This window comes from Festucalex cinctus, chromosome 12 (assembly GCF_051991245.1).
Source record: "Festucalex cinctus isolate MCC-2025b chromosome 12, RoL_Fcin_1.0, whole genome shotgun sequence".
Taxonomy (NCBI): domain Eukaryota; kingdom Metazoa; phylum Chordata; class Actinopteri; order Syngnathiformes; family Syngnathidae; genus Festucalex; species Festucalex cinctus.
This window is the reverse complement of record NC_135422.1, coordinates 26,278,510-26,302,001: the sequence shown is the minus strand read 5'-3', so window position 1 is coordinate 26,302,001 and position 23,492 is coordinate 26,278,510. Positions and strand designations below refer to the sequence as shown.

Genomic DNA, 23,492 nt, shown 5'->3' with positions numbered 1-23,492 from the left:
GATTTCTCTCAATTTTTGAATCCAAAAATTAAAGGAGGGAGGTTCAGTTTGCAGCCAAGAGCTTGTAATACATTTTAGAGCTGCTGTGAAAAGAATGTTTAAAAGATATGTTGCAGCCTGTCCCTGCACCCCAGGTGGAGTGGTAGCAAGTACAGCCACCATTAAGTCCCTTGGTATTATGACTTGAAAAATCTGGTTTATGGCCCTGTACACTTCATCCCAGAAACACTTTAGTTTGGAGCAAGACCAGAAAATGTGTGTGTGATTAGGCACCTCAGTGCCACAATTCCTCCAACACAGACTTGGGACATTAGGGGTCATCTTACCAACAATGTCTGGGGTCCTGAAGTATCTACAACATATCTTCCATTTAAATTCTCTCCATGTGTTTGTCACGATGGGGGGGGTGTTGGAGGAAGGACCCAAATGCAGGGGGCAACAAAAACAGGGCAAGGCAGGGATGCAAGTAAAAAAGGGGATTTAATTAACAAAAAAAAGTAAACAAGGTACTATGGAAAAATTAACAAGATCAAAAACAAACACAAGGCATGGCATGGATAACAGGGACAGCAACAGGAACAGGAACAGGAACAACAACAGGCACAATGACTCAACAAGAACTGAACGGAAAACAGGTGACTACACACAGACTAATTGACAATGACTAGACACAGCTGGGCAAGACACAAGTCGCAAGGGAGCTGATTGGTCAACACAGTGGGAAAGGAAGACACACTCAGGTGGACGTGATTACACATAACGGGACAAAGGAAGAGACAAGGAATACATGACAACCAAAAACACCAAAAGAAAACAAAATCCCACCCCCACCAAACCAAAACATGACAGTGTTGGAGTTATTGGTCCGGTGCGCCAACATACATACCTCTCTCCACTTTTCATCAGATGTAATCCGACCCGCCTCCACCTCCCATCTTTGTTTTGCAGAAATGGGCTGATCGTGAGCCAATAATACAAATATTTTATAAAGTTTTGTAATAACTTTTTTGTGCTCTTGCCGTTTTTGACATTCAATTAAAAACATTTCAATCGGTGATGGGTCCATTATTTTTCCCCATTCTTTATGAGATGTCAAAAAAGACTATTTGTAAATACCTAAAAAAATCACTTTTTTGGAGCTGTGAATTTCTCCCCAATTGTTCGAACGACAATAAACCATTTTTATCCATCAAGTGATGAACGTAGACAAGACCCTGATCAGCCGATTTCCGAAAGCCCACATCTAAACTATTTGGAGTGAAGGATTTCAAGTGTGCAATACTAGACAGAGCAGAGAGGTGAGTTGGCATCTTAAAGGCAAGTCTGACTCTCTTCCATATGTCAAGTGTGTTTTTAGTCCACCTTCCCAAACCCAAAACCGAAATGTCAACAAATGGCAAAGCTTGCAGAGGCACAGAGCACATTGTTTGTTCAATGCTTAACCATCTCGTATGAACATCACTTTGCAACCATGATATCAAAGGTTTCAATTGTGCTGCCCAGAAATAATATTTCAAATTGGGTAAATTAAGTCCACCCTCTACCCCAACTCTTTGAAGTGTTTTATATTTTATCCGGGGGCGCTTCCCCTGCCATATAAATTTTGAAAAAAATTGTATCCGCTTCTTCAAATGTAGTCCTAGGTACTTTTAAAGGCAACATTTGGAATAGGAATAAAAACCTTGGTAAAACATTCATACGAATGGATTCTATGCGTCCAATGAGTGAGAGAGGCAGTGCTGACCAACGATCTAAATCGTTTTTTATAGTAGTAATTATTCTGCCATAATTTGCATTATACAAATTGTCTAATGAGATGGGAATGGAAATTCCCAAATACTGTATTCCCTCTTTTGGCCAACGAAACCCGCTTTGCCGTTTTAGCTCCAGAGGGATATCACCCAGAACATCCATGGCTTCTGTCTTATCTACATTAATTTTGTACCCAGAGTAGTACCCATATAATGATAACTCCTTCATTAGACATGGAATTGTAGTGGACGGCTCAGTCAAATACATAAGGACGTCGTCGGCGTACAGAGATATTTTATGTTTTTCATTGCCAATCAACACTCCTTTTATATCATCGTCATCTCTAATGAGTTGCGCTAACGGTTCAATGCTGATAGCAAAGAGCAAGGGTGAGAGCGGACAACCTTGCCGGCATCCACGTTCCAAATTAAACCTTGCAGACCGGAACCCGTTTACCCTGACAGCTGCTTGAGGGGAAGAATATACTGTTTCAATCCAATCAATAAACTTCGGGCCAAATTTGAATTTTCTTAACGTATGAATTAAATATTTCCATGAAACTCGGTCAAACGCCTTTTGTGCATCTAATGACAGGACTGCAGTCCTGGTCTTACTCTGTTTTTGATACCATAGTGTCTCCCAGTGATAAAACCAGTTTGGTCTGGATGAATGATATTCGTTATTATTTTGTTTAGACGTTGCGCCAGTATAGCTGTCAAAATACGTACATCCCCATTTAACATAGATAAAGGCCTGTACGAGCCACAATTAGTAGGATCTTTGCCATCCTTATGTAATACTACTATTGTTGCTTCTGACCAGGATGAAGCCATTGTTTTGGTTTGTAATGAGTAATGGTAGGCATTTAAGAGGAGGGGAGTTACTTCTTCCTGAAAACACTTGTAGAACTCATTTATTATTCCGTCTGGTCCGGGGCATTTGTTATTTTTAAACGATGAGATAATCTGTTTAATTTCCCAATCACGAATTGGTTCATCCAGGCCTGTAGAAGCACATTCAGGCAGCGCGGTTAGATTAATACTCTGTAGAAATTGTGCTATTTCAGAATCATCAGTACAGGTATCAGTATCTTGGTAAAGGAGTTTATAAAAATTTGCGGAAGGCTTCAGCTATCTCTTTGGGCTTGACTACAAATTTGCTTCCCACTTTTATTTTATGCACAATATTAGAGGATTGTTGTTTTCGTAATTTAAAAGCCAAAAGCCTGCTCGCTCTATTTCCATATTCATAATACTGGTGCTTAGCAAATCGTAAATTCCCCTCTATTTTTTCTGATAATAGCCCTTGAAGTTCCTCACGAGCTTTACTAAGATCTGCTAGGTTAGGTAACGTCCCTTGTTTGTGTTTATGCTCCAGTTCACGGATTTTGTCCTCTAATTCCAACTGCTTAGCAAGCTTGCGTCGCTTTCTTGCTGTAGCGTAAGAAATGATACTCCCTCTTAAATACGCTTTAGCACAATCTCACAATACAATAGGAGATATGCCTGGAGTATTGTTTGTATCCAAATAGTTCTTAAACTCAGTTTTAATAAAATCGACAAATTCTCTGTCGTTAAGGAGAGATGCATTTAATCTCCATTGCTTTGGGGTTGGTGTCAAGCCCAGATCCCACTGGAGAATGACTGGAGCGTGGTCTGAAATTGTGATGGGCATGAAATTTATGTCTTCAACCCTATGCAGTTCAGCTTTAGGAGTAAAAAAATAGTCAATTCTCGTATAGGTTGCATGTCTGTTAGAATAAAATGTAAAGTCTCTCCCTTTCGGGAATTTGGATCTCCATACGTCTACAATACCCGCCTCTGCAGACAAATATTTGAGAATTTTTCCCATTTTTGGTAATGCGGTTTGAGATGCAGACTGTCTATCTTGTTGAGACATTACGCAGTTGAAATCTCCACCCATGGCCAGAGCTATACTCCGCAATCCTATTAAATAATAACTTCACAAAGCCTGGTTGATCCTGATTTGGGGCATAGACATTAACAATAGAAACTGCAATGCCATCTAGGAGCCCATTGACCAGTATAAACCTGCCTTCTTCATCTCGATGTACTAATGTTTCAGCAAAATTAATTTGTCTGTGCATTAATATTGCCACCCCTCTTCTTTTCCCAGAGCAGTGAGATGAATAATACACCTTATCAGCCCAGGATTTCCTCAGTTTCTGGTGCTCATCCTCTGATAAATGTGTTTCTTGCAGTAAGACAATTTGGCATTTGAGGTGTTTAAGCTGTGATAATATTTTCTTTTTTTTGATCGGGCTATTCAACCCTCTCACATTATAACTTATAATTGTCAGAGGACTCATGACATAAAACAGTTAGTTGTTGTACAAATAAGGCAATTTGAGGATTGTATTGGGGGAGAGGCGAGTGAAGAGAGGCATAGTAGTGACCACATATGTAATGACATAGCTGTGCTCAGGAATGTTTGATCAAAATAAAAAACTTTTACCTTTATAGAAGTAACACCATAACATGTAAAAAAATAATAGCTCTATTGTTCTCCTAAATGTAACTAGATCTCCGGGGAACAGGAAGATCAGAATGCAAAAGAAAACAACACTAATAACAAAAAAACTAACATATGAAACGCAAAAGTGTGGGATAACGTCCTTAGCCACTGTATTTAAGCAGCAAAACACACCGTCTGACACGATGTGCTCTATCCACTCCAAAAGAGAGGAACAAAAACCAAACTGTGAATTAACCAACCAAAACAACATTGGAGCTCTGGCTCCTGCAGATCACATATGGAATAAGAGGAAAAAAAAACCCCGACAAGTATTCAATTTTAGTCTACTAAACAAAAGTACAAATGATACATTATTAACAATTAACAATTCCAGGTAAGGGAAAAAAATTGCCAGTACCTTATGTAAATGATAAACCAAATTGTGCAAGCAACAATATAATATGTCACCGTTCCTATCAGCAGAGACTGGCGACATTTTCGAGCACACAGTACCTTAAGGTTACCCCTCAGGCACGGAAAGGATAGTAGACTGGATGTAAGTCATGGCCTTGCCGGGGTCTTGAAACTCCAGGCTTTCATTCTTGAAGGTGATACGGAACCTTGCTGGATAGAACAATCCGAAACGCACATCACGACGCCCCCGCAAAGCTTTCCGTGCATCTGTGAATGCGGCTCGGGCTTTCGCAACTCCCGTGGTGTAGTCCGGGAAAAAGCTGATCCTTTTTCCGTTGTACGTCAGCGGGGCTTTCTCCCTGGCTCTTCTCAAGATGTCCGCAGCATCCCCATCGTAATGCATCTTGGCAACAATCACTCGGGGCCTGTCGTCACCTGGCCTCTTGGGTGCAAGTGTACGGTGCGAGCGATCAACTTTGACATCCCTGTCCAGCTGTAGAACGTGTTTAATGATTTAAACACCTCCTTTGGACTACTGGAGTTCGGATATTCATCGATGCCCACAATGCGAATGTTTCCACGCCTCATCCTTCCTTCCAGATCTTCACACTTCTCCCGAAGTGATTTTACGTCGTTCTGGAGCCCTTTTACCGTGGCTTTCAATTCGGTTACATCATCAGACCATGCAGACATATCATCCTTCACTTCCTGGACGTCGGTTTCAATGCTATCAAATCTAACATTCACCGCAACAGCACTGTTAGCAATCTCGGCCCGCCCCGCCTGGAGCTCAGCTCTGAGAGCGGCGAAGTCATTCGCCAAGGCGTTCTTAAGTTCCTCCCTTATGATTTGGGTGATGTCGCCTCTCAAGGTCGCCAGAATCTGAGCTTTAATGTCGTCGCCCATGTCCCGAGGTGACAGTTTGGTCTTGGAGTTATCCGATTCAGTAGCCTGTTGCCTCGTTGTCGGCCTTTTGGGCTTCTCACCAGCGCCGTCGAACTTAAATTTTTGTAGTTTATCCGCCATGCACAGAAATGAGCGACGTTTGCGAGTCCTCAAAGGTTCAAAGTTGCAATACACAAATTTTCGTTTCAAAAGGGCAGGAAAAATGTCATTTTTTTAAGTGAAATGAGAAAAAGTCTGCAGGAGCTCAGAGAAGCACGTCTTTACTCCATTTCGGCTCACGAGTGCCCCCCTAACGCTTTAATTTTAACAGCCCGAGTTATTTTACTATTTTCCTTCACAAAAAGGTTTGTCCTTAAACTTCTTTTAATCTTCTAAAATGTTCTGAAATACTTGTGTATGTTTTTATGAATTCTGATTTTAAATTGTGCAATGGGGTAACTTGATAAGTGTTGCTTTTGTCTGCTGTTAAATTCCGCTTACCTCCAGGACATAAATCGGCAAATTTATACTGACCGACTCTCCGTCAAAGGATCAAAGCTCTCCGTTGTCTCTTGATACAGCACTAACACTTCCTTATAAGAAGACGAAAGCTCGTTCTAAGTCGGTGTTGGAACACACTCGTCTAGGTTACTAACGGCCTTTAATTCTTTGAAGTCAGTCCGGTCTACACTCACTTATCAGTCCTGAAAGAGTAACCTTACGAAGCCAAAGACCAATAATGTGATCACTCCATTTCCACAGCCACTATGTTCCAGGAATTATTGCAATTGTTCAGACCTAGTAATCTACCCAGACGTTGTCGTACATTAGTAAAACAACAGTGATCGATCATTATTTCATCTAATTTATGATAACACTGTATAATCTTCTTGTTCTTAATTGGAAAAGAGAAATAAACCAAACAAAAATAAAAACAGATACAGTCATCACACTGTAACATCATGCAATCTTCTTTGGCCATCAACTTATCGTCTTTAACACATCTATAAAAACATTCATGTTTTTAACATCATATAAAAAGGGGTATTGTGTTATTGTTTTTAAAATGCGATGTAATTTGTACGGCCATAAAACACAAGTTGGAGCACATTAAGCTGACTTGGCATATTCTGTCGAGAAATATTATAGCTCCTATACTTCTCCTGGATGCATTCTCCAATTTGGCCACCAGATGTAGACAAATCGACCAAATCTAGTGTTTAGGCCTTAACAAATTATCATTTTGTTTCCCACAACCCTGACCCACCATCTGGACCACATACGTCACTGCCCTTCTCAAACTTGAGCTTTTTTTTTTAGAAAATTGAGCTTTTTTTTCTTTCCTTTGTTTTTATTGCTGTGCTTGTTTGAGACGAATCAAATCAAAATCAAATAAAGACTCAATGTCGGTTCAACAAGTGTAACATGGCTCTACTGGAGTACTAAGACACTACATCAGTGACACGTATTTCACCGCGAGCGTAATATATCTGACAGCGGTCAGATGATAAATTGCCTCATTAAGTAAATGAGGAGCCACTTACAAAACTTGAAAAATTAAAGTGATTCCTTAGAAAGATCTAAACACGTTTTTACTGGTGTCTACAAAGACCTGCCAAACAATACCGGATATCCGCAAAATGATGTCCGTCCCTAAAAAGGATCTGTCTAGAAACAATGAAAAACTGCTCAAGGCATAACATTTAACATGGCGTTGTGAATCGATGCTTTTAATTTTGACATTGATGCATATTTAAAGCAGTTTACTTCAAAATTAAATCAGTTTTCGATGCATCATTACATCCCTAATTTTAAGGTAATGGTACTCGCGGCGGTAAGTGCAGCCATTTTACGATCAGGGACTAGAAATTAGAAATTATATGAATTAAAAAATTGCCATGAATTTTTTTTTAAACTACAATAAAAAAAAAATCATCTACTAGTACATATTAAATTGTAAATATAGTTCAGCGTTGTTGTAAAACACTATTATGTCTATTATATATACTGAGTTTTTATGACTTGTTTTATGACGGCCACCTCTGCCTCTCAACCAGGAAATGGGCGTGTGCAACGGTTGCTCCGTGATCTGTTTCTTCTTCAGTACATTAAAGTTTGCTTCAGGTCTTTCCGGTGCACTGATGTTGATATAGTGCCTCCATAATGGAGCAACACTGCAACTGCAGTTAAAATGTGTTCCTGACGAACTCAATCAAGACAGCTGGAGCGCTGTGTTGAGCGATTAATTTTCTGAATTTTATACGCAGGAAAAATCCTGACAACAGCCCCATCTATAGGGCTAGTAGGCATTCATACTTCACGGGGGATAGTACTTTTTTAAACACGGCGACAGACACACAATTTCCATCTCCTATCGGGAGTTTTGATAACATAATCAATGTCTCTTAGCACCTGTAACACAGGAAAAGGTGATGGCAGTAAGTGCAAGCACCTACTCCAAATTTCCATGGAACTGTGGAACGGACAAATCGTTGATTCATTTCCGATTGTGACTGCACAAGCGCCTCCTTAGCAAGAGACCTCACATGATGAAGCCGATTAGGACAATTGACATTATTGTTAAAATAAAACATTCCACATGCATTCAAATATGAGCCTTTCAGCATTCACGTGCAATTTCTCCAGAAATTGCACGTCTACTTATCGATGAGGAACCTATTTCCATCCTCTTTCCTACATTATTATATGTACTGTATATGTGATTATTTTATCTCCTCACAACAGATCCCCCATTTTCCGGTCTATACACGCTCGGGTGAGGTTACTATCTCCATCGAGCTACAGAAGTCGGGCTTCAACCTCACCTCCACTGAGCTTGACCTCATCATTCGCCTGCACAAGTACATCTTCTCCCATATCCTACGCCTAGAGAAACCTGCACTGGAGTTCAAACCTACACTTGCTGATTCTGCTTACTGTGTTCTACCTCTCAATGTTGGTGAGTGGACATGCACTCAGAATTGGTTGGTATTTCAGGTGGATGGTGTGAATTGTGTATCTAGAATTAGGGTTCCAGAAACCTCTTGCGACAAATAGTTTCAAATCATTGATTAGCCATTGATCTTAAACCAGACAGTAATTTTTAAATTGGGCTGGCAATTTGGTGCTGTTGTTACATCCAAATTTTTTCATAGGCAGCTGGCTAAAGTTAACCCTCCCCTCCTCAACTGCATTTTGGAACGTTATCCACGCCTTTGTTACATCTCGGCTAGATGACTGTAATGCACTTTATTTTGGACTCCAGTCCTGCCTCATTATCTCCAATTGGTCCAAAATGTTGCTGGAGAAAGCACATAGCTCATATTCTGGCCTCTCTTTATTTCTCTTCACTGCCTCCCTGTAAATTTTAGAATCCGCATTCCCACAATAACATGTTACTCATATTCTTTATTGTGGGAATGCTGAAAGCACAGTGTGTTGTACAGTAACCAGGAGGTTGCAGGTTCAAATCCCACCTCCGACTGTACATTGCAAATGTATGTGTGGCAATTATGCTAAGGGATATAACAAAGGGTTCCCGCGGGGTCTAAAAAAACAAACAAAAACAAAAAAAAAACCCAAAAAAAAACAACAAAAAAAAAGTCTTTAAAAGTCCAAAATTCAAAAAGTTAAATTTTAGGCCTAAAATGTCTTTAAAAAAAACACATATTTTCATCCTAGGTCTAAAATTTCATTTACCCAAGTCTAAAATTCTTATATCCGCTCATTACATTCCGAGAAGTATCTGCTCTGTAGAAACAAAGAAAAAGAACAAAAAAATGTGCGTGTTGCGTTGTTTCTATTATTTTTGTGCTCAAAGTGAAGGAGACATTTGAGGGGGTGCGTTTGCATTGTAGTTCAATGTAGTTCAGGTGGGCGGCAGCGAAGGTACGTGGGGCGGTGCAAATGAGATGGTTGGTGAGATGTGACACACCGCGGCTTGTTTTGCCACAAGATACTACAACAGGAGGGGGAGGAATTATCATTGCTGCTGTCTGCGGACATTCCGAGCTCAACATGTTAAGCTAACACCACCGGGACAAAAACAAACAAACGGGCAGGGTGGTGAACGATGAACTTGGCTGACCTGGGTTGGTATGTATTCACGTTTTTGTTTTTGTTAGATTTGTTGAACTGTGTACCAAAACAACAGAAGACATCACTATTGATATTAGCATCATTGATATAAAGCATCATTATTAGCACAGTGGTGGCCAGTTAATTGCGATGCTGAAACGTTTTTTTCTGAGAGGACTTTTGCCATACCAAATGTAAGTAGGCTGCCATAAGTGAAGCAAAGCAAAGCCCCTATCTCCGGTGTGTGCGAATGTCAATGAAGCGGCTGCGTCCAGAGGTGTGAACACACTGTACAGCTCCGGCAATGAAACGCTAGCGAGTAAAGCCAATCAAAATTTGTTTTTTTCATTTCCTTTATTTAACCAGGCAAGAATCTCATTGAAAGTAACAATCACTAATCCAAGAGTGATCTGATCACAGGCTTACAAAGCCCCTTCGCTATTCGTGTGAATGTAGCATTGTTAATTAGGTGGCTCAGTACTCTGTCCTCTACTGGGTACCGTACATTTCAAGTTTACGTCCAGTTTGCTTGTCTGAACGGGGAGTGTGGTCAATTATTTTTAGCTAGTCAGAACGGAAAGTGTGATCAGTCATTTTGTACGAAAATGGACAAATGCCAGTTCAACAACAACTGGCTCGAAATTCCCGACTTTTCCAACTGATTGGATGAGGTAGCCGGCGATAGGCACCCGGCTCGTTGCAAAGTTAACAAAAAATATATAAAGTTGGGGGTCTTCTCCGGGTACTTCGGTCTCCTCCCACATTCCAAAGACATGCAAGGCAGGTTAATTGGGCACTCTGGATTCTCCCAAGTGTGCGTGTGAGTGTGGATGGCTGTTCGTCTCTGTGTGCCCTGCGATTGGCTGGTAACCAGTTCAAGGTGTACCCCGCACTGCCCAAATCCAGCTGAGATAGGCTCCAGCGACCCTTGTGAGGAATAAGCGGTCAAGAAAATGGATGGATGGATGGATATAAAGTTGGGGACTTTGTGCGTGAAGGCCTTCTAGTCATAATATTCTGTGGGCCTTGGAGAATCAGTCAAAATCCAGTAAAACAGTGCTTCAGTGAAAATGGCTGGGAGTGATTGAGTTAAGAACAGATGACATGTCAACCAGTGTCGCTATTTACATTAAATGAACCCGGCTCTTACGAAAACAACAAACATTTCACTCACCCGTTGTCACGGTGCATAACACGCTACACGCTAGTGCTGGGCGATAGGACGATATTGTGAAGACGATAAAAAATTCTTATGTCATTTTTTTCCTACCGTGTGTATCGGCATTTGTCACGTACAACAAGCAAAATAAGTGACAGCACGCTTGTTCGACAGACAGAAACAGCCATCTGCATGCTTATTTCACACAGCCGTCCCTACCTGACAGCACATAACAGTGAATCATGATACGTAGTCATCATACATTACAAGCTTACGGTGTCAACAAACATCCATTCATGCATCCATCCATCCATCCTTCCTTCCTTTCTTTCTTCCTTCCTTCCTTCCTTCCTTCCTTCCTTCCTTCCTTCCTTCCTTCCTTCCTTCCTTCCTTCCTTCCTTCCTTCCTTCCTTCCTTCCTTCCTTCCATCCATCTGTCTCTGTATGTCTTTGTTTGTTTAATGGGTGTCAATTACACATGGATTTTCATTATTTGCGGTCTGGTCTCTGTCCCCTGCAAATAGGGGTCCACTGTTACTGTCCAAGGTAATTATTTTAATAGTATGGTGATTGGTTTACTTTACTAACTACATTTTTTTAACAAGTACAGTGGTACCTCTACTTAAGAAATTAATTGGTTCTGGAAGAAAGTTCTTAAGTAGAAAATTTTGTAAGTAGAGAGACGCATTCTCCATGTAAATGCCCTAATCCGTTCCAAGCCTCCCAAAATTCAGACATAAATGTTTTATAAAGCATAAAAATGCATCAAAACATGTAACAAATACATGTTCCAATTTAACTCTTTGACCGCCATAAACGTTTAAAGACGTTCAGTATAAACCTAGAATTGGCCGCCATAGACGTTAATTGACGTCTACTATGTTTTTTTATGGAAACGGGTGGAGGAAAGCCTTGGGCAGCTGTGCTCCAAGTATCAAGCCGATCGGGTTACTATAATGAGTATTCCTGGCCACTAGATGGCTGTGATGAGTCTTTTGGACAAGATCGGGTAGGAGACAACAGTAGAAGAAGAGAGGCGGAGCTAGAGTGTTGAGGGGGAGAGAATGGCTAACTTGGCTAAGGGAGTCAAAAAGGCTACAGATGGCAATCAGCTCACGCTTGATCCTTATTTTCAAAGCTCAAAAGCATCGACCAGTGCTCAAGAGCACAGTGATGACGGAGTTAAGTCATAGTTGAAGCGGTGACGCGGCCGTTTCGACCACGTCCTAAGGCCCCACCGGCTAGCGATGCTAATAACGTCCTAAGGCCCCACCGGCTAGCGATGCTAACACCGGAGAAAAGTGGTGCACGTCTGCACAGATGACGTTTCATCGGACGATGACGACTACTACGGGTCCGATGCAAGACAGTCTTGGACAGTCTTTCGTCCTCCAAAGAACGTGAAGGTAAGCGCTAACATGCTAAGAGATTGCTAGTAAGATTACTAACTTTTCGGGCGATCTGCTAGCAGCGTGTGTAAATGTGCTGATATACACTAAAACATCTATTACCTATACAAACGTGAATGTATATTTTATAGATCGTGCTCACAGCAACGTCCGACCGCTGGTTCTACGACAAAGAAAGGTTAAAAAACAAAACAAAACAAAAACGTTTCAATACACCGCAACAAGCTCCCCCTCATAGGGCCCAAAGTGACCCTTCTCACAGTGAGCAGAACAAAGGTAAAAAGAAAAAAAAAAAGATTCTCCACAGCTCTAATAAAATATTTGATGGTAAACGTCTTCTATAATTTACAGAATGTGCATCAACCATCAATCATCGAAGAAAAAAAGGTAAACATGCACACACACACACATTGCATCACAGTGCTCTAAAATAATATATGATATTGAAATGTATATTTGCAGATCCCAAAGATTCTGGCTGGCTTGAAGTTGATGAATTCGACTGGCAACCAACCATCTTCCCCTTGCAAAACCAGGACCAAGGGATGCTGCAGCAGAGCTGAATTCCCACCTGCCAGCTGACATCCTGGAGCTCTTCATCACGGATGAACTTCTCCAGCACATCGTTCATCATACCAACCTCTACGCAAATCAGTCCATGCAGAAGCAGACTGACAAAAACTGTTGCGCACGTGTAAATAGTTTGCAAAGAGTTTTCCAAATTGTTTGTTCGGATTGCTACTGTTGCATGTAAATAAACTGTTATTTTGCAATCAAAAAACATTTTTTATTGTTGGGGTAGTGTTTTATAGAAGTTTAGGTGTTTGTAGAATCACTCATGCAAAAAAAAAAGTGCCAAATTCACTAGAGTGCATGAAATAACATCGTTTCACAAAAAGCTTGATTTCTCCGTATTTTGGAAGAAAATAGAGGATTTGGGTGAAACGAAGGTGTTTTCTATTGTTGATTACTGAAGATCCAAATAAGGTAGAAACAAACTTTTTTATTTCGATGAAAGATGAGACTTCAATCTTTCATTTGGTAGTATCCGCGTTTCCATAGTCCTAACACAACATTTTCTGTGGAGCTTGAAAGATCGGTAAAATTCTGTAAATCAACTGGCAGTATAGGGGTTACCTTTTCCGAAAATGGCTGGCAGTCAAAGAGTTAACTGCTGTCCTCTGTTTTTTTGCCCTCTTTTTGGTTCATGTTCTCTCTCAGAAGTGTTTTTGCCTGGTGATTTGTAAAGAACTTTTTTTCTTTTTTTTTTTTTAAATAAATCATTCACTCATTCACGCTTAAATCATGTAAACCGCACATGATCTCCCAGGCGGATAAGTGAACCTACGCCATCCGGCACCGAAGGCAAGTGTTTTTTTTTTTTTTTTTCCTTCAAAAATGTCCAAGGCAAACATTATCATAATGAACGATCGCCCGAATGGTGAACACATTTTCTGGGTGATTCTTTTCAATAAATTCCAAAACTTGATGGAAACTTCAGGTACGACGGCGAGGCATCTTTTTCCAAAAAAGGCCCGTCTCGTCGCAATTAAAAACTTACTGTGCAACGTAGCCCTCATCAATCACCAGTTGTTTGAATTTTTGCACAAATTACAGTTACAGTTAGTTAATACATTTACGTAAAACTATCTAAACACCTCATGGCCCGAGGGGCGAATGACGAGGACGGTACATAGACACATTCTATTCTGTATCTATGGTCACATACGGTACAGGTCCCTCTTAGCCAATGGGATGCCAGGAAGATGCCAGTAATAGCCAATGGCAGAGCAGCTGTAAGTATGCTGCGTTCAGGAAACTCTGGGAGCTGCGAGTAGCAGCCCATACTGTATTTTTACCTTTCGTATCCTGAAACTTCTTTCGGAACTGGAGGCAATATTTTCCTGTTGAGGAGTTTCGTAACTTGAAAATTTCGTATGAAGGGACGTTCGTAAGTACCACTAGAGGTACCACTGTAACTAGAAACTGTATCAAAAGAATACAATTTAAAAGTAAGCCTCCCAATCCTGCTTATATAGCATAACATGACCATTTATGTAGATAGATGTTTTATTATACATTGATACTGTCTTTTAAGTCTGCTTGATTTTTATTTCTCAAAATACATCAAATTGGAAAAATGAGAGCTCATACTAAAAAAAAAGCATAATATTGTGCTTTTGTACATAACATCAATGCATATAAAACACCAATCTCTAATAACGATATTGAGGCACTTGTTAATGCAAGCACACAATGATCGCTTCACAAGCAAATTAGGTTCCCCCTCATCTGACAATTAGAATAGATTTTAAACATAGAAGGCCAAAACATCCCTAATGAAAATTAAATTGCACTAATAAACTAGCCACTAGGGGGTGCTAGAACTGCACAAATGGAAATTAACCTGACTTTAACAGATGTGTTTCTTTTAAATATTGTGAACATGACAACGACGATATTGTGGCAGTTTTAATATCGCGATATCACGATATTGCCCTTATCGTGACATCCCTAATCAGTATTGGGACAGAGCCAGAAGAGAGGGAGGGCTTGGAGAATGGTGTGCAAGGAAGTTAGCATACCTGTTACGTAGGGATGCAACGGTTCTCAGTCTTAGACCGAAGTTCAGTCCGCCCTGCACGGGACAATACCCCCTGACGGACCACAAATTTTCGGTTCTGCAACGCTTTACAGGCCACTGTGTGTGTGCATGTGCCTGTCTAGTGTCCACAAGCAGAGGCAGCCTGCTGCAGAAAAGCCCTCCCCCGCGAGCTAATGTCCCATCACTGTTGTGGTTCCACTCTCTCTCACTCCCTCACACAGAAGCGGAAAAACAAAATTGCAAGTGCTTTATACAGAGAATTGGAATTCAGGCTTTTTCTAAAAATGACAGCTGGATAGATAAACAAGACACTTTTTTTTCATCCCTGGAGGGGTATTAGATATTATTGGAGGAGCTAATGAGCAGCAAGTACGACAGTGGTGCACTTGGTTACTTGAAGTGCAAAACGTATGTGTTTTGTACCAAGAAGATATATTTCTGAATTTGTATTGGTTAACTTGTTTGAAGATAACAGAATATGTTCCATTCTTTTGAAATTTATTTGTGTAGCTGGAGATTCCAACACGCTTGATATGGACTTCAAGTTCATGGAGGATATTGAAAAGTCTGAGGCTCGAACTGGCATTCCTACTACTCATTACACCAAACAAAACCCATTCACCTTCAAGTTGGAGGATTATCAGGATGCTGTCATCATTCCAAGGTACTACACAGTCCTTTTGATATTACAGAGATTTTGGTTCGGTTCACTCTGCCATCTCTTAATGCTCAATTCTGATATGCATCACCAAAGTGACCCGCATGCACAGAAGAAGAAGCAACATCACTCACAATGTAGTGTTTACAGAAGTAAATCTGGTTCGGGCACTACACTAACTTCTTCAATTGGTTACACCACAGAGGAATGGGATAGTCAAAGGTTTTATTGGCTCCAAATGTTGATGAAAGGCAAATGTTGATACGCTAAAAAGCTAATTCCCATTATCATGTGCCCACATGGCCAACCATTGGCCTGAAGTAGGGGGTCCGAAATGGTAATATTGTCCTGTAGCCATATTTGGAGCTTTATTGAGTGCCTTTAAACTCTCAAAGTCAGTGGTGTGAAACATAAGGCCCGGATTAAACCCCTGTGCGGGCATGATCCGGCCCGCGAGATGATCTTGTAAAAAAAATTGTAATGCCAGACCAATAATTCAGCCGGCCACAATCAAAACATAAATTTGTCATTTTACAAGCATTCCTTCGATGAGCAATGCAACTTGTACACAGAATCATCGTACGTAGATGTCATTATTTTACACACAACCTAAAGGTACGGTTTGTTTAAATTTTTCTTAAAAAATAAAATAAAAATCAGACCGACAAACGTGTAAATATGACACAAATTCAATTACTGCTAACACAAATACATATGACCAGAATTAACGTCCTTAGAACTTCATTAACTGGGGCATACATTGCATTCTGGGAACAATATATATGCAAAACAGGTAGATTTAAGACATCCGGAACTCACACAGGCAAAGTGTTGCCATGTTCCATTGGCATACGTGTTACTTTTTTGGAATAATAGATTACAGCTGCGCTCCGTAATTTATGGCTGGCCCACAAATAGTGAAAATCTGCGTAGAATTTACGGCAATAAAAAAAACCCCAAAACAAAACATTATTTTATTGATTCGGCCCACTTGGTCATATATTTTCCTCCATGTGGCCCCTGAGCTAATATGAGTTTGACACCCCTGATCTAAATACAGAGTAGAGTTCCCAAATGTGATTACAAATGAGTTGAAACCCCACCAACTGAAAGCATTTTCAAAATATAGACCCCCAAAATGCCAATACAATATTTTGTGTCATTTAAAAAATCTACTTTGAGAGGCTTAATATATCTAAAAATAGTACACCTATGCTATTTTTAAGTGCAGATTCTGGTAGACAGGGCCATAATACATACATATAGCAATTTACAGCTCTGCGCCTACCTTAAAACAAAAGTTACAAGCTTCTGAATATGGTCCATAATTTTGCGTGCAATTCCCGAATCCCAAACGCGGACATGTGATGGGCCATACCTCAAAAACTGTCAGTTGTCACTGTGGGAGAGGTTCTGGCAATTTCAATGAATTGACATGGAATGACCCTAATGGGTATGCTACACCATAACTTTAAGCCATTGCCTATGTTATATAAAAAAACAAAAAAAACAACAAAAAAAAACAAAAGAGTGTGATGTTATAAAAAATGAGTGAGATGTATAAGGAAGGGCATACTGTGTAAAAACACTGACGGACAGTACAGGCCAAAAGTTTGGACACACCTTCTCATGCAATGCATTTTCTTTGTTTTCATGACTATTTACATTGTAGATTCTCACTGAAGGCATCAAAACTATTAATGAACGACTTCCGGTGGCGAGCTGCACCTGATGCACGCGTAAAACGGAGCTCCGATATAATCCTGTATTATTCCCAAAACTCGAATTAATTTGACCATTCAGTCTCATTGGTCTAACTCGGAAGATGAACGAGGATAAACAAAAGAAGGGGAAGTCCGGAACAAAGGGACCCTCGGAGAAGAAAATCGAAAGAAGTGCTAGTGCTAACACCGTTAGCTCAGCTAGCAAGGCTAACGTCGGAAACTCCGCTGAAGTCGACGAAGAAATGAGCACTGTCGCTACCATTAGCTCTCTCCGTAAGGTGGTTAACGAAGTCATGGTGAAGGAGATGGATGATTTAAAAATGGACATGAAAAAAAGAGCTGTTTGATTTCCGAGGCATAATTAAGGAAGACCTGAAACTTCAACTCGACAAAGTGACCGCCGACATAAACCAGTAGATCCAAGCTACCTCAAGCCAAATTCAAGAAGCTTAGCGGCGCCTGGACGAGGTTGAGAAGAATATCGCAGGGTCGGAAAAGTGGGATGTTGCTGTGAAGGACACGTTAGTCGAACTTCTTAAAGGGGGTCTGCCGGATTCACTCAGGAAAATGCCCTTTTTTTTTTTTTTTTGTAATTAACTTTTTATTGGATTCTTTAACAGAGAATAAACAGAAACATCAAAACGTTTGAATCACACTCCATATGTGCAAAACATCTGTCTTTGTCACATACCAAACGAAGCACATATGCATACTTATACTCCAATAAGTTGTCGCCATAAAACTATGAAAAAAAACAAAAAAAAACCCAAAAACAAATAGGGAGTAATGTCTTTTTCAGCCTTATTCAATCATTGTCAAAATTAAAGTCCAGCCTAAGGGGTTTTACAAAATGAATCCACTTCTCCCAGCAGGAAATAAATTGTCCACTTCTATGATTGACGTATGCCGTTATTTTCTCCATTTTGTAAATGTCCATAGTGATGTCAATCCACTCATTTAGCGTTGGGCTTTCTTGTGTCAACCACTTCCGAGTGAGAGCCTTTTTACTAGCAACCAACAAAATGGCTCACCAATTGTTTGTCTTTTTTCAACCAGTCCTGAGGGATATGTCCAAACTACAAAAAATTAATCAAAGAATATTACACATTTAAATATATTCTGTAATGCCTTGTGAATTTCCTCCCAATAGACTTTAATAAAAGAACAGTTCCAGAACACATGGTAATGGTTTGCATTGCGACTGCCACAATTTCTCCAACAAATCGGGGGATTATTTTATCATAGTGGGATTTTTGCTCTAGTGTGATAAAATATCTTATCAACCCTTTCCAACCAAACTCTTTCCAGCTTAACGAGCTGGTGCATTTCCATTGATACATCCATATCATTGTCCATTCCTCCTCCGTAATGTTAAGCTCCCCCTCTGTTTCCCACTTGTTTTTAATATAAGATGTAGAATATGGTTTAAGATTAGAAAGAGCCTTTATATATGCCTGAAATAATTTTACCTTCAATTTTCGAATCATAAGCTTTTCTAAACATGCCTATCAAATCCACTTGTACACTTCTCGCCTCCTTCAGTTTTGTTTCTACATAATGTCTCATCTGTAGGTATCGGTAGAAATCTTGTTTTTCAAGACCATAGTTTTGCCGGAGTGCCTCAAAACCAAGCAGCTGACCACCATTCATTATCTTACATAGAGCCGTTATCCCTCTTGTTGTCCAATTTTTAAATCCAATGTCAGATTTGTTAGGCATAAAATCTGAATCATATGCACACCATTTCAGAGTCACAATTTCTTTACCAAGATTATATCATTTTAAAGTCATCTTCCAAACTTTGAGGGTTAATTTAACCCATGGATTGTCTATAGCATCTATATAATTTTTAATTTGTCTGTCAGCTAGGATGGCTTGTATGGGGATCGGAACCACACTCTCTTCCATTCTCTTCCACTCTGCATCGTATGTAGGGTCACACCAATACACCATTGCTCTCATTTGAGATGCACAATAATATTCCCTGAGTGATGGTAGTCCCCATCCCCCCTTCTCCTTAGACAGCTGCAAGGTTTTGAGACGAACTCGAGGTCTCTTATTCTGCCATATGTACCGTATTTTCCGCACTATAAGGCGTACCTAAGAGCCTTAAATTTTTTCAAAAGTTGACCATGCGCCTTATAATCCACTGCGCCTTATATATGGATCAATATTGAGTCGCAACATGTCTCGCTGTCAATACGCTATCGGTGACCCTGCACGATCAGTGACGCGCATGCGCAGAAGATCCCGCCATCTTGTATCGCTAGCTAATACTAATACTTTACCTCAGAGAAAATAATAAAACAGCTCTTTATTAATTTTGGGAGTGAATGGAGTTGTCAGAAAGCTGGTTTGTAATCTATTAATAAAGTTTGATTGACCTATCTGACTGTTTTGTTGACATTCCCTTTAGCGCAGCACCATCTAATTGATGCATAATATAACCCCAGCCTCTACTGTAGCACCTTATACATGGGAAAAGTTTTAAAATATGTCATTCATTGAAGGTGCGCCTTATAATGCGGTGCGCTTTATAGTGCGGAAAATACGGTACTTCAGTAACATTTTGTCCCATTCATTGAACTGATTTTGACTCAATTCTGTTGGCAGGGTCTGGAACAAGTATAAGAATCTCGGAAGTATGTTCATCTTGATCGATTCAATTCTTGAACTAAAAGTAAAGAAGGGGCTTAGGTTCCACCTTTCTACATCTCCCTTGAGCCTATTTTGAAGACGTAGATAATTGACCTCAGACAGTCTCTTCAGTTCTTTTGGCAAAATAATTCCCAAGTATTTCAGAGATTTTGTTTGCCATGCAAGAGGATAGTTATCCTTAATGTGTGTGTGGGGGGGGTTATAATTATATGTAAGCAGTTGAGTTTTCTGTACATAAATTTTATATCCAGACAGTAAGCCAAATTGCTCAAATGATTGCATAATCTTAGGTAATGATTGAGTTGGATATCCCAAATAAACCAAAATATCATCAGCATAACACGGCAATTTATGTTCTATCTCATTGATGACAATCCCTCAAATGTCTCTGTTCTGTCTAATGTGTTGGGCTAATGGCTCTAGGTAAAGTTCAAAAAGTAATGGTGACCATGCACACCCCTGCCTTGAGCCCCTCTCTAAAATAAAACTGTGAGAAAGATAACCATTGACTTTGACCCTCGCTGTTGGGTTGGTATACAGTGCCTGTATAATTTTTATCGTATCATTATGAAAACCAAATTTATGAAGAACCTTGTAAAGAAAACCCTAATTCACTGAATCAAATGCCTTTTCAGCATCCACACTAATCACCATTGCTTCAGTATTATTTTTTTGTATATAATCCACAACATGGAGCGTCCTACGTATATTGTCCAGTGTTTGTCGACGATTGTTATGTATTAGAATAGGTAGAAACTTTTCTAATCGTCTCGCCATTATTGAAGTAAATAATCTGTAATCAATATTAAGAACCGATATTGGCCTATATGATGCACATTCCCTCTTATGGAAAATGCACTTTTTAAATACAGGATGTACACACTTTAACTTTCTCTCAGTCTACACATCTGTGTTTTTGTGAATCTTTTGTGGTAATTTCGTCCTAAGCCCCCACCTCCCCAGCCTGTATTTTGCCATTTTGTGTTTGTTTTGTAAACAGCTGGACGTTTCAGTGGAAAGACAGTGTTTACAACCCTCCAGCCAATCGCAGAGCGTGGTGGCGTGTCGCAAACGGGGCCGGGCGACAGCTGACACGTTCGCCCGGCCCCGTTTGCGACACGCCACCCCCCGCTCTGCGATTGGCTTGACTTGGAGAGTTGTTTCCGTCGCAACAACATGCGGATATACGGCATTGCGGAGGGAGCCAAGAGATCATCGTTAGTTTCCTTTTTGGAAAAATTCATTGTGTCAGAGTTGGCGGACTCTCTGGGATGCTGAGATGGTGTTGACTTGGGAACAGAGAGGGCTCACAGGTCCCTCGGCCCTGCCCCACCACCCGGTACACCGCCGCACTCTATTGTGGTACGCTTCCTCCGGTTTACGACCAAAGAGAAAATTCTCCACACAGCCTGTCAGAAGCAGCTACACAGTCAAAATAAAAGAGTGTATCTTGACCATGATTATGCGGCAGACGTGCAACAGAAGAGGAAGGAATTCATCCCAATCAAGAAGGTGCTAAAAGAAAACCACATCCGCTTTCAAACGCCGCTGACAAAGATGCGCGTGCACTTCGACACCGGCCCCGTGACCTCCAGCGACGCTCGAGGAGCAGCAGAAGACCTAAAGAAACGAGGCTACTCAGTCGGTCCCATACGTGCAAAAAGGAGGGAGATCCGAAACGAGGAAACTTTATCCAAGCTACTACCATGGTGCACAGCTGAGACATCCCGGGCCAGGAGTTTCCAGGAGGACATCCGGGAGAGGCTGCGCGCATTTGAGAGGGAAGATCAGTAGGACACGGAATCTGGAAACTGATGTTTACTTGGATTTGGTCTGGTAGGACTCATGTGCCTTAAATTGAAAGATGTGACTGTCTAGTAAGGATTCAGAGTCTGACTGGTCCGGCATAAAACAACCGAAGTTGGGACATTTTTATTTTGTATTCTTGAATTGAAATTCCGCAGGGTTTTTCTCCCTTTGTTTCCTGACATTAATTTTAAAATATGATGGCTGTTTCAATATGACAAATACATGCCACTTTTCGGGGGTGACACTCCCTATATATTCTTTACACACTTTAGTTTTTGTCGTTAGAGGGGCCCCACTTTGTGGCCATAATCCCCTCTTTGATTTTTGAGAATACTTTTTTTTTTTTTTCCTCCAGATGGAAGTCTTGTTCTATGCAGCGTTGTTCTGCTATGTTCTTATTGTTCTGAATAGTTATTTGTTGATGTATATTATTTTCGTTTTTCTTTTGTTAGAGGTCACAGCATCATATGTAAAGGGCACTAGAGCAATGTTGGACATACAACGATGGTATATGAATATTATAAGTTTCAATTGTTGAATGTAAACGGTTTAAACAGTCCTATTAAGCGAAGCAAAATGGTCGCAAAATTAAAAAGGGAAAAAGTTAATATCACCTTCTGGCAGAAAACTCACTTAACTTGTGTTGAACACGAGAAACTCAAAAAGATGGGGTTTTTAGTAACACTTTTTTCTCATCGCATAAATCAGGAAATAAGAGGGGAGTGGCTATTCTCAACTCAAATAACGTCAGATTTGAATTAGTGTCTTGAGATTAAGGATAAAGGGGGCAGGTACATTCTTGTTAAGGGTAAAATTAAGGATAAGAAGGTGACATTGTTTAATGTATCTGCTCCCCCCGGAAGTCCAGCTACCTTCTTTAAGAATGCATTTGACATGATAGTTGGAGAACCATATGGGGTATTAATATGGGCAGGGGATTTGAATGTGTTGATGAATCCCAAAATGGACACAACTAATGATGAGAAAAAGAACCTCCACTGAGACTCAGATAAACAGTATGATGTCACATTCAGGCTTAATAGATGTTTGGCGTGACCTCCACTCTCATGAGAAGGATTATACGTCTGACTCCCCTCGCCATAACATTCACACTAGGATTGATTATTTTTTTATGTTTGGTTGCGAGCGGCAGTAAAAAATTGTACTATTGGTCAGAAAGATCTCTCGGATCATGCTAGTCTGTATTTGAATTTACACTTAGATGGAATCATTAGAAAAACAATTTGGAGACTAAATGAGGGAATGCTAAATAATCAGGCATTTAAGGCAGAGATTAAGGAGGAATTTAAAATCTTCCTGGTCAATAATGACAATGGAGAGGTGAACCCTGCAATCTTGTGGGATTATATGAGGGGTAAAATCATAGCCATGACGGCATTTTTGAAAAAAGAGAAAGCCAGACTCTTACTTGACCTAGAAACTAGACTCCGGTCCTTGGAGAAATTGCATATTTCTAATAGAGACCCTTCACCTCTGGTATTGATGAAAACTATTAAACAAGAAATAGACAAAATTTACATGGAAGATGTGGAGAAAAGAATACGGTTTATGGAGCAGAGATATTATGAGGCGGGACCTAAAGCTGCACAATTGTTGTCATGGAGACTCCGTAAGCAACATGAAGCAAGATCAATTTATAAAATTAGAGACCCACTTACAAGAAAACTAATGACTAATTTAAACAACATTCAAAATGCATTTGAAACCTATTATAAATCGTTGTATACTCAACCAGGCGAAAAGATGGATGGAAAAATTGGTAACTTTTTAAATTCATTGGACCTCCCCTCTCTAGGTGAAAAACATAATGAAACTCTCACAGGTGACATTTCAGATTTGGAAATTA

At 40.2% G+C, this 23,492-nt stretch overlaps 1 protein-coding gene and 1 long non-coding RNA gene across 7 annotated transcripts in view; both read left to right on the top strand.

The window, feature by feature from the left end:
* The window catches only part of dicer1 (dicer 1, ribonuclease type III), a 419,383-nt gene that overhangs the window by 226,668 nt on the left and 169,223 nt on the right, over positions 1–23,492 (top strand). For 3 of the 5 annotated variants that reach the window (XR_013287765.1, XM_077540060.1, XM_077540062.1), the window contains exons 17-18: positions 8,272–8,485; positions 15,287–15,440. Coding sequence is in view for 4 of the 5 variants with exons in the window: in XM_077540060.1 (XP_077396186.1) it covers positions 8,272–8,485; positions 15,287–15,440 (368 nt within the window). In the remaining variant the exon portion in view is untranslated. The remainder of the gene's footprint in view (positions 1–8,271; positions 8,486–15,286; positions 15,441–23,492) is intronic. The other 2 variants (XM_077540065.1, XM_077540064.1) reach the window with 1 other exon arrangement.
* LOC144032303 (uncharacterized) lies at positions 9,002–13,139 on the top strand. Of its 2 annotated transcripts, XR_013287768.1 has the most exons (5): positions 9,003–12,168; positions 12,303–12,349; positions 12,397–12,447; positions 12,523–12,558; positions 12,634–13,139. It is a non-coding gene; the product is annotated as an uncharacterized LOC144032303 (long non-coding RNA). The 2 variants fall into 2 exon arrangements; XR_013287767.1 differs by having other exon boundaries at positions 9,002–12,168; positions 12,303–12,447.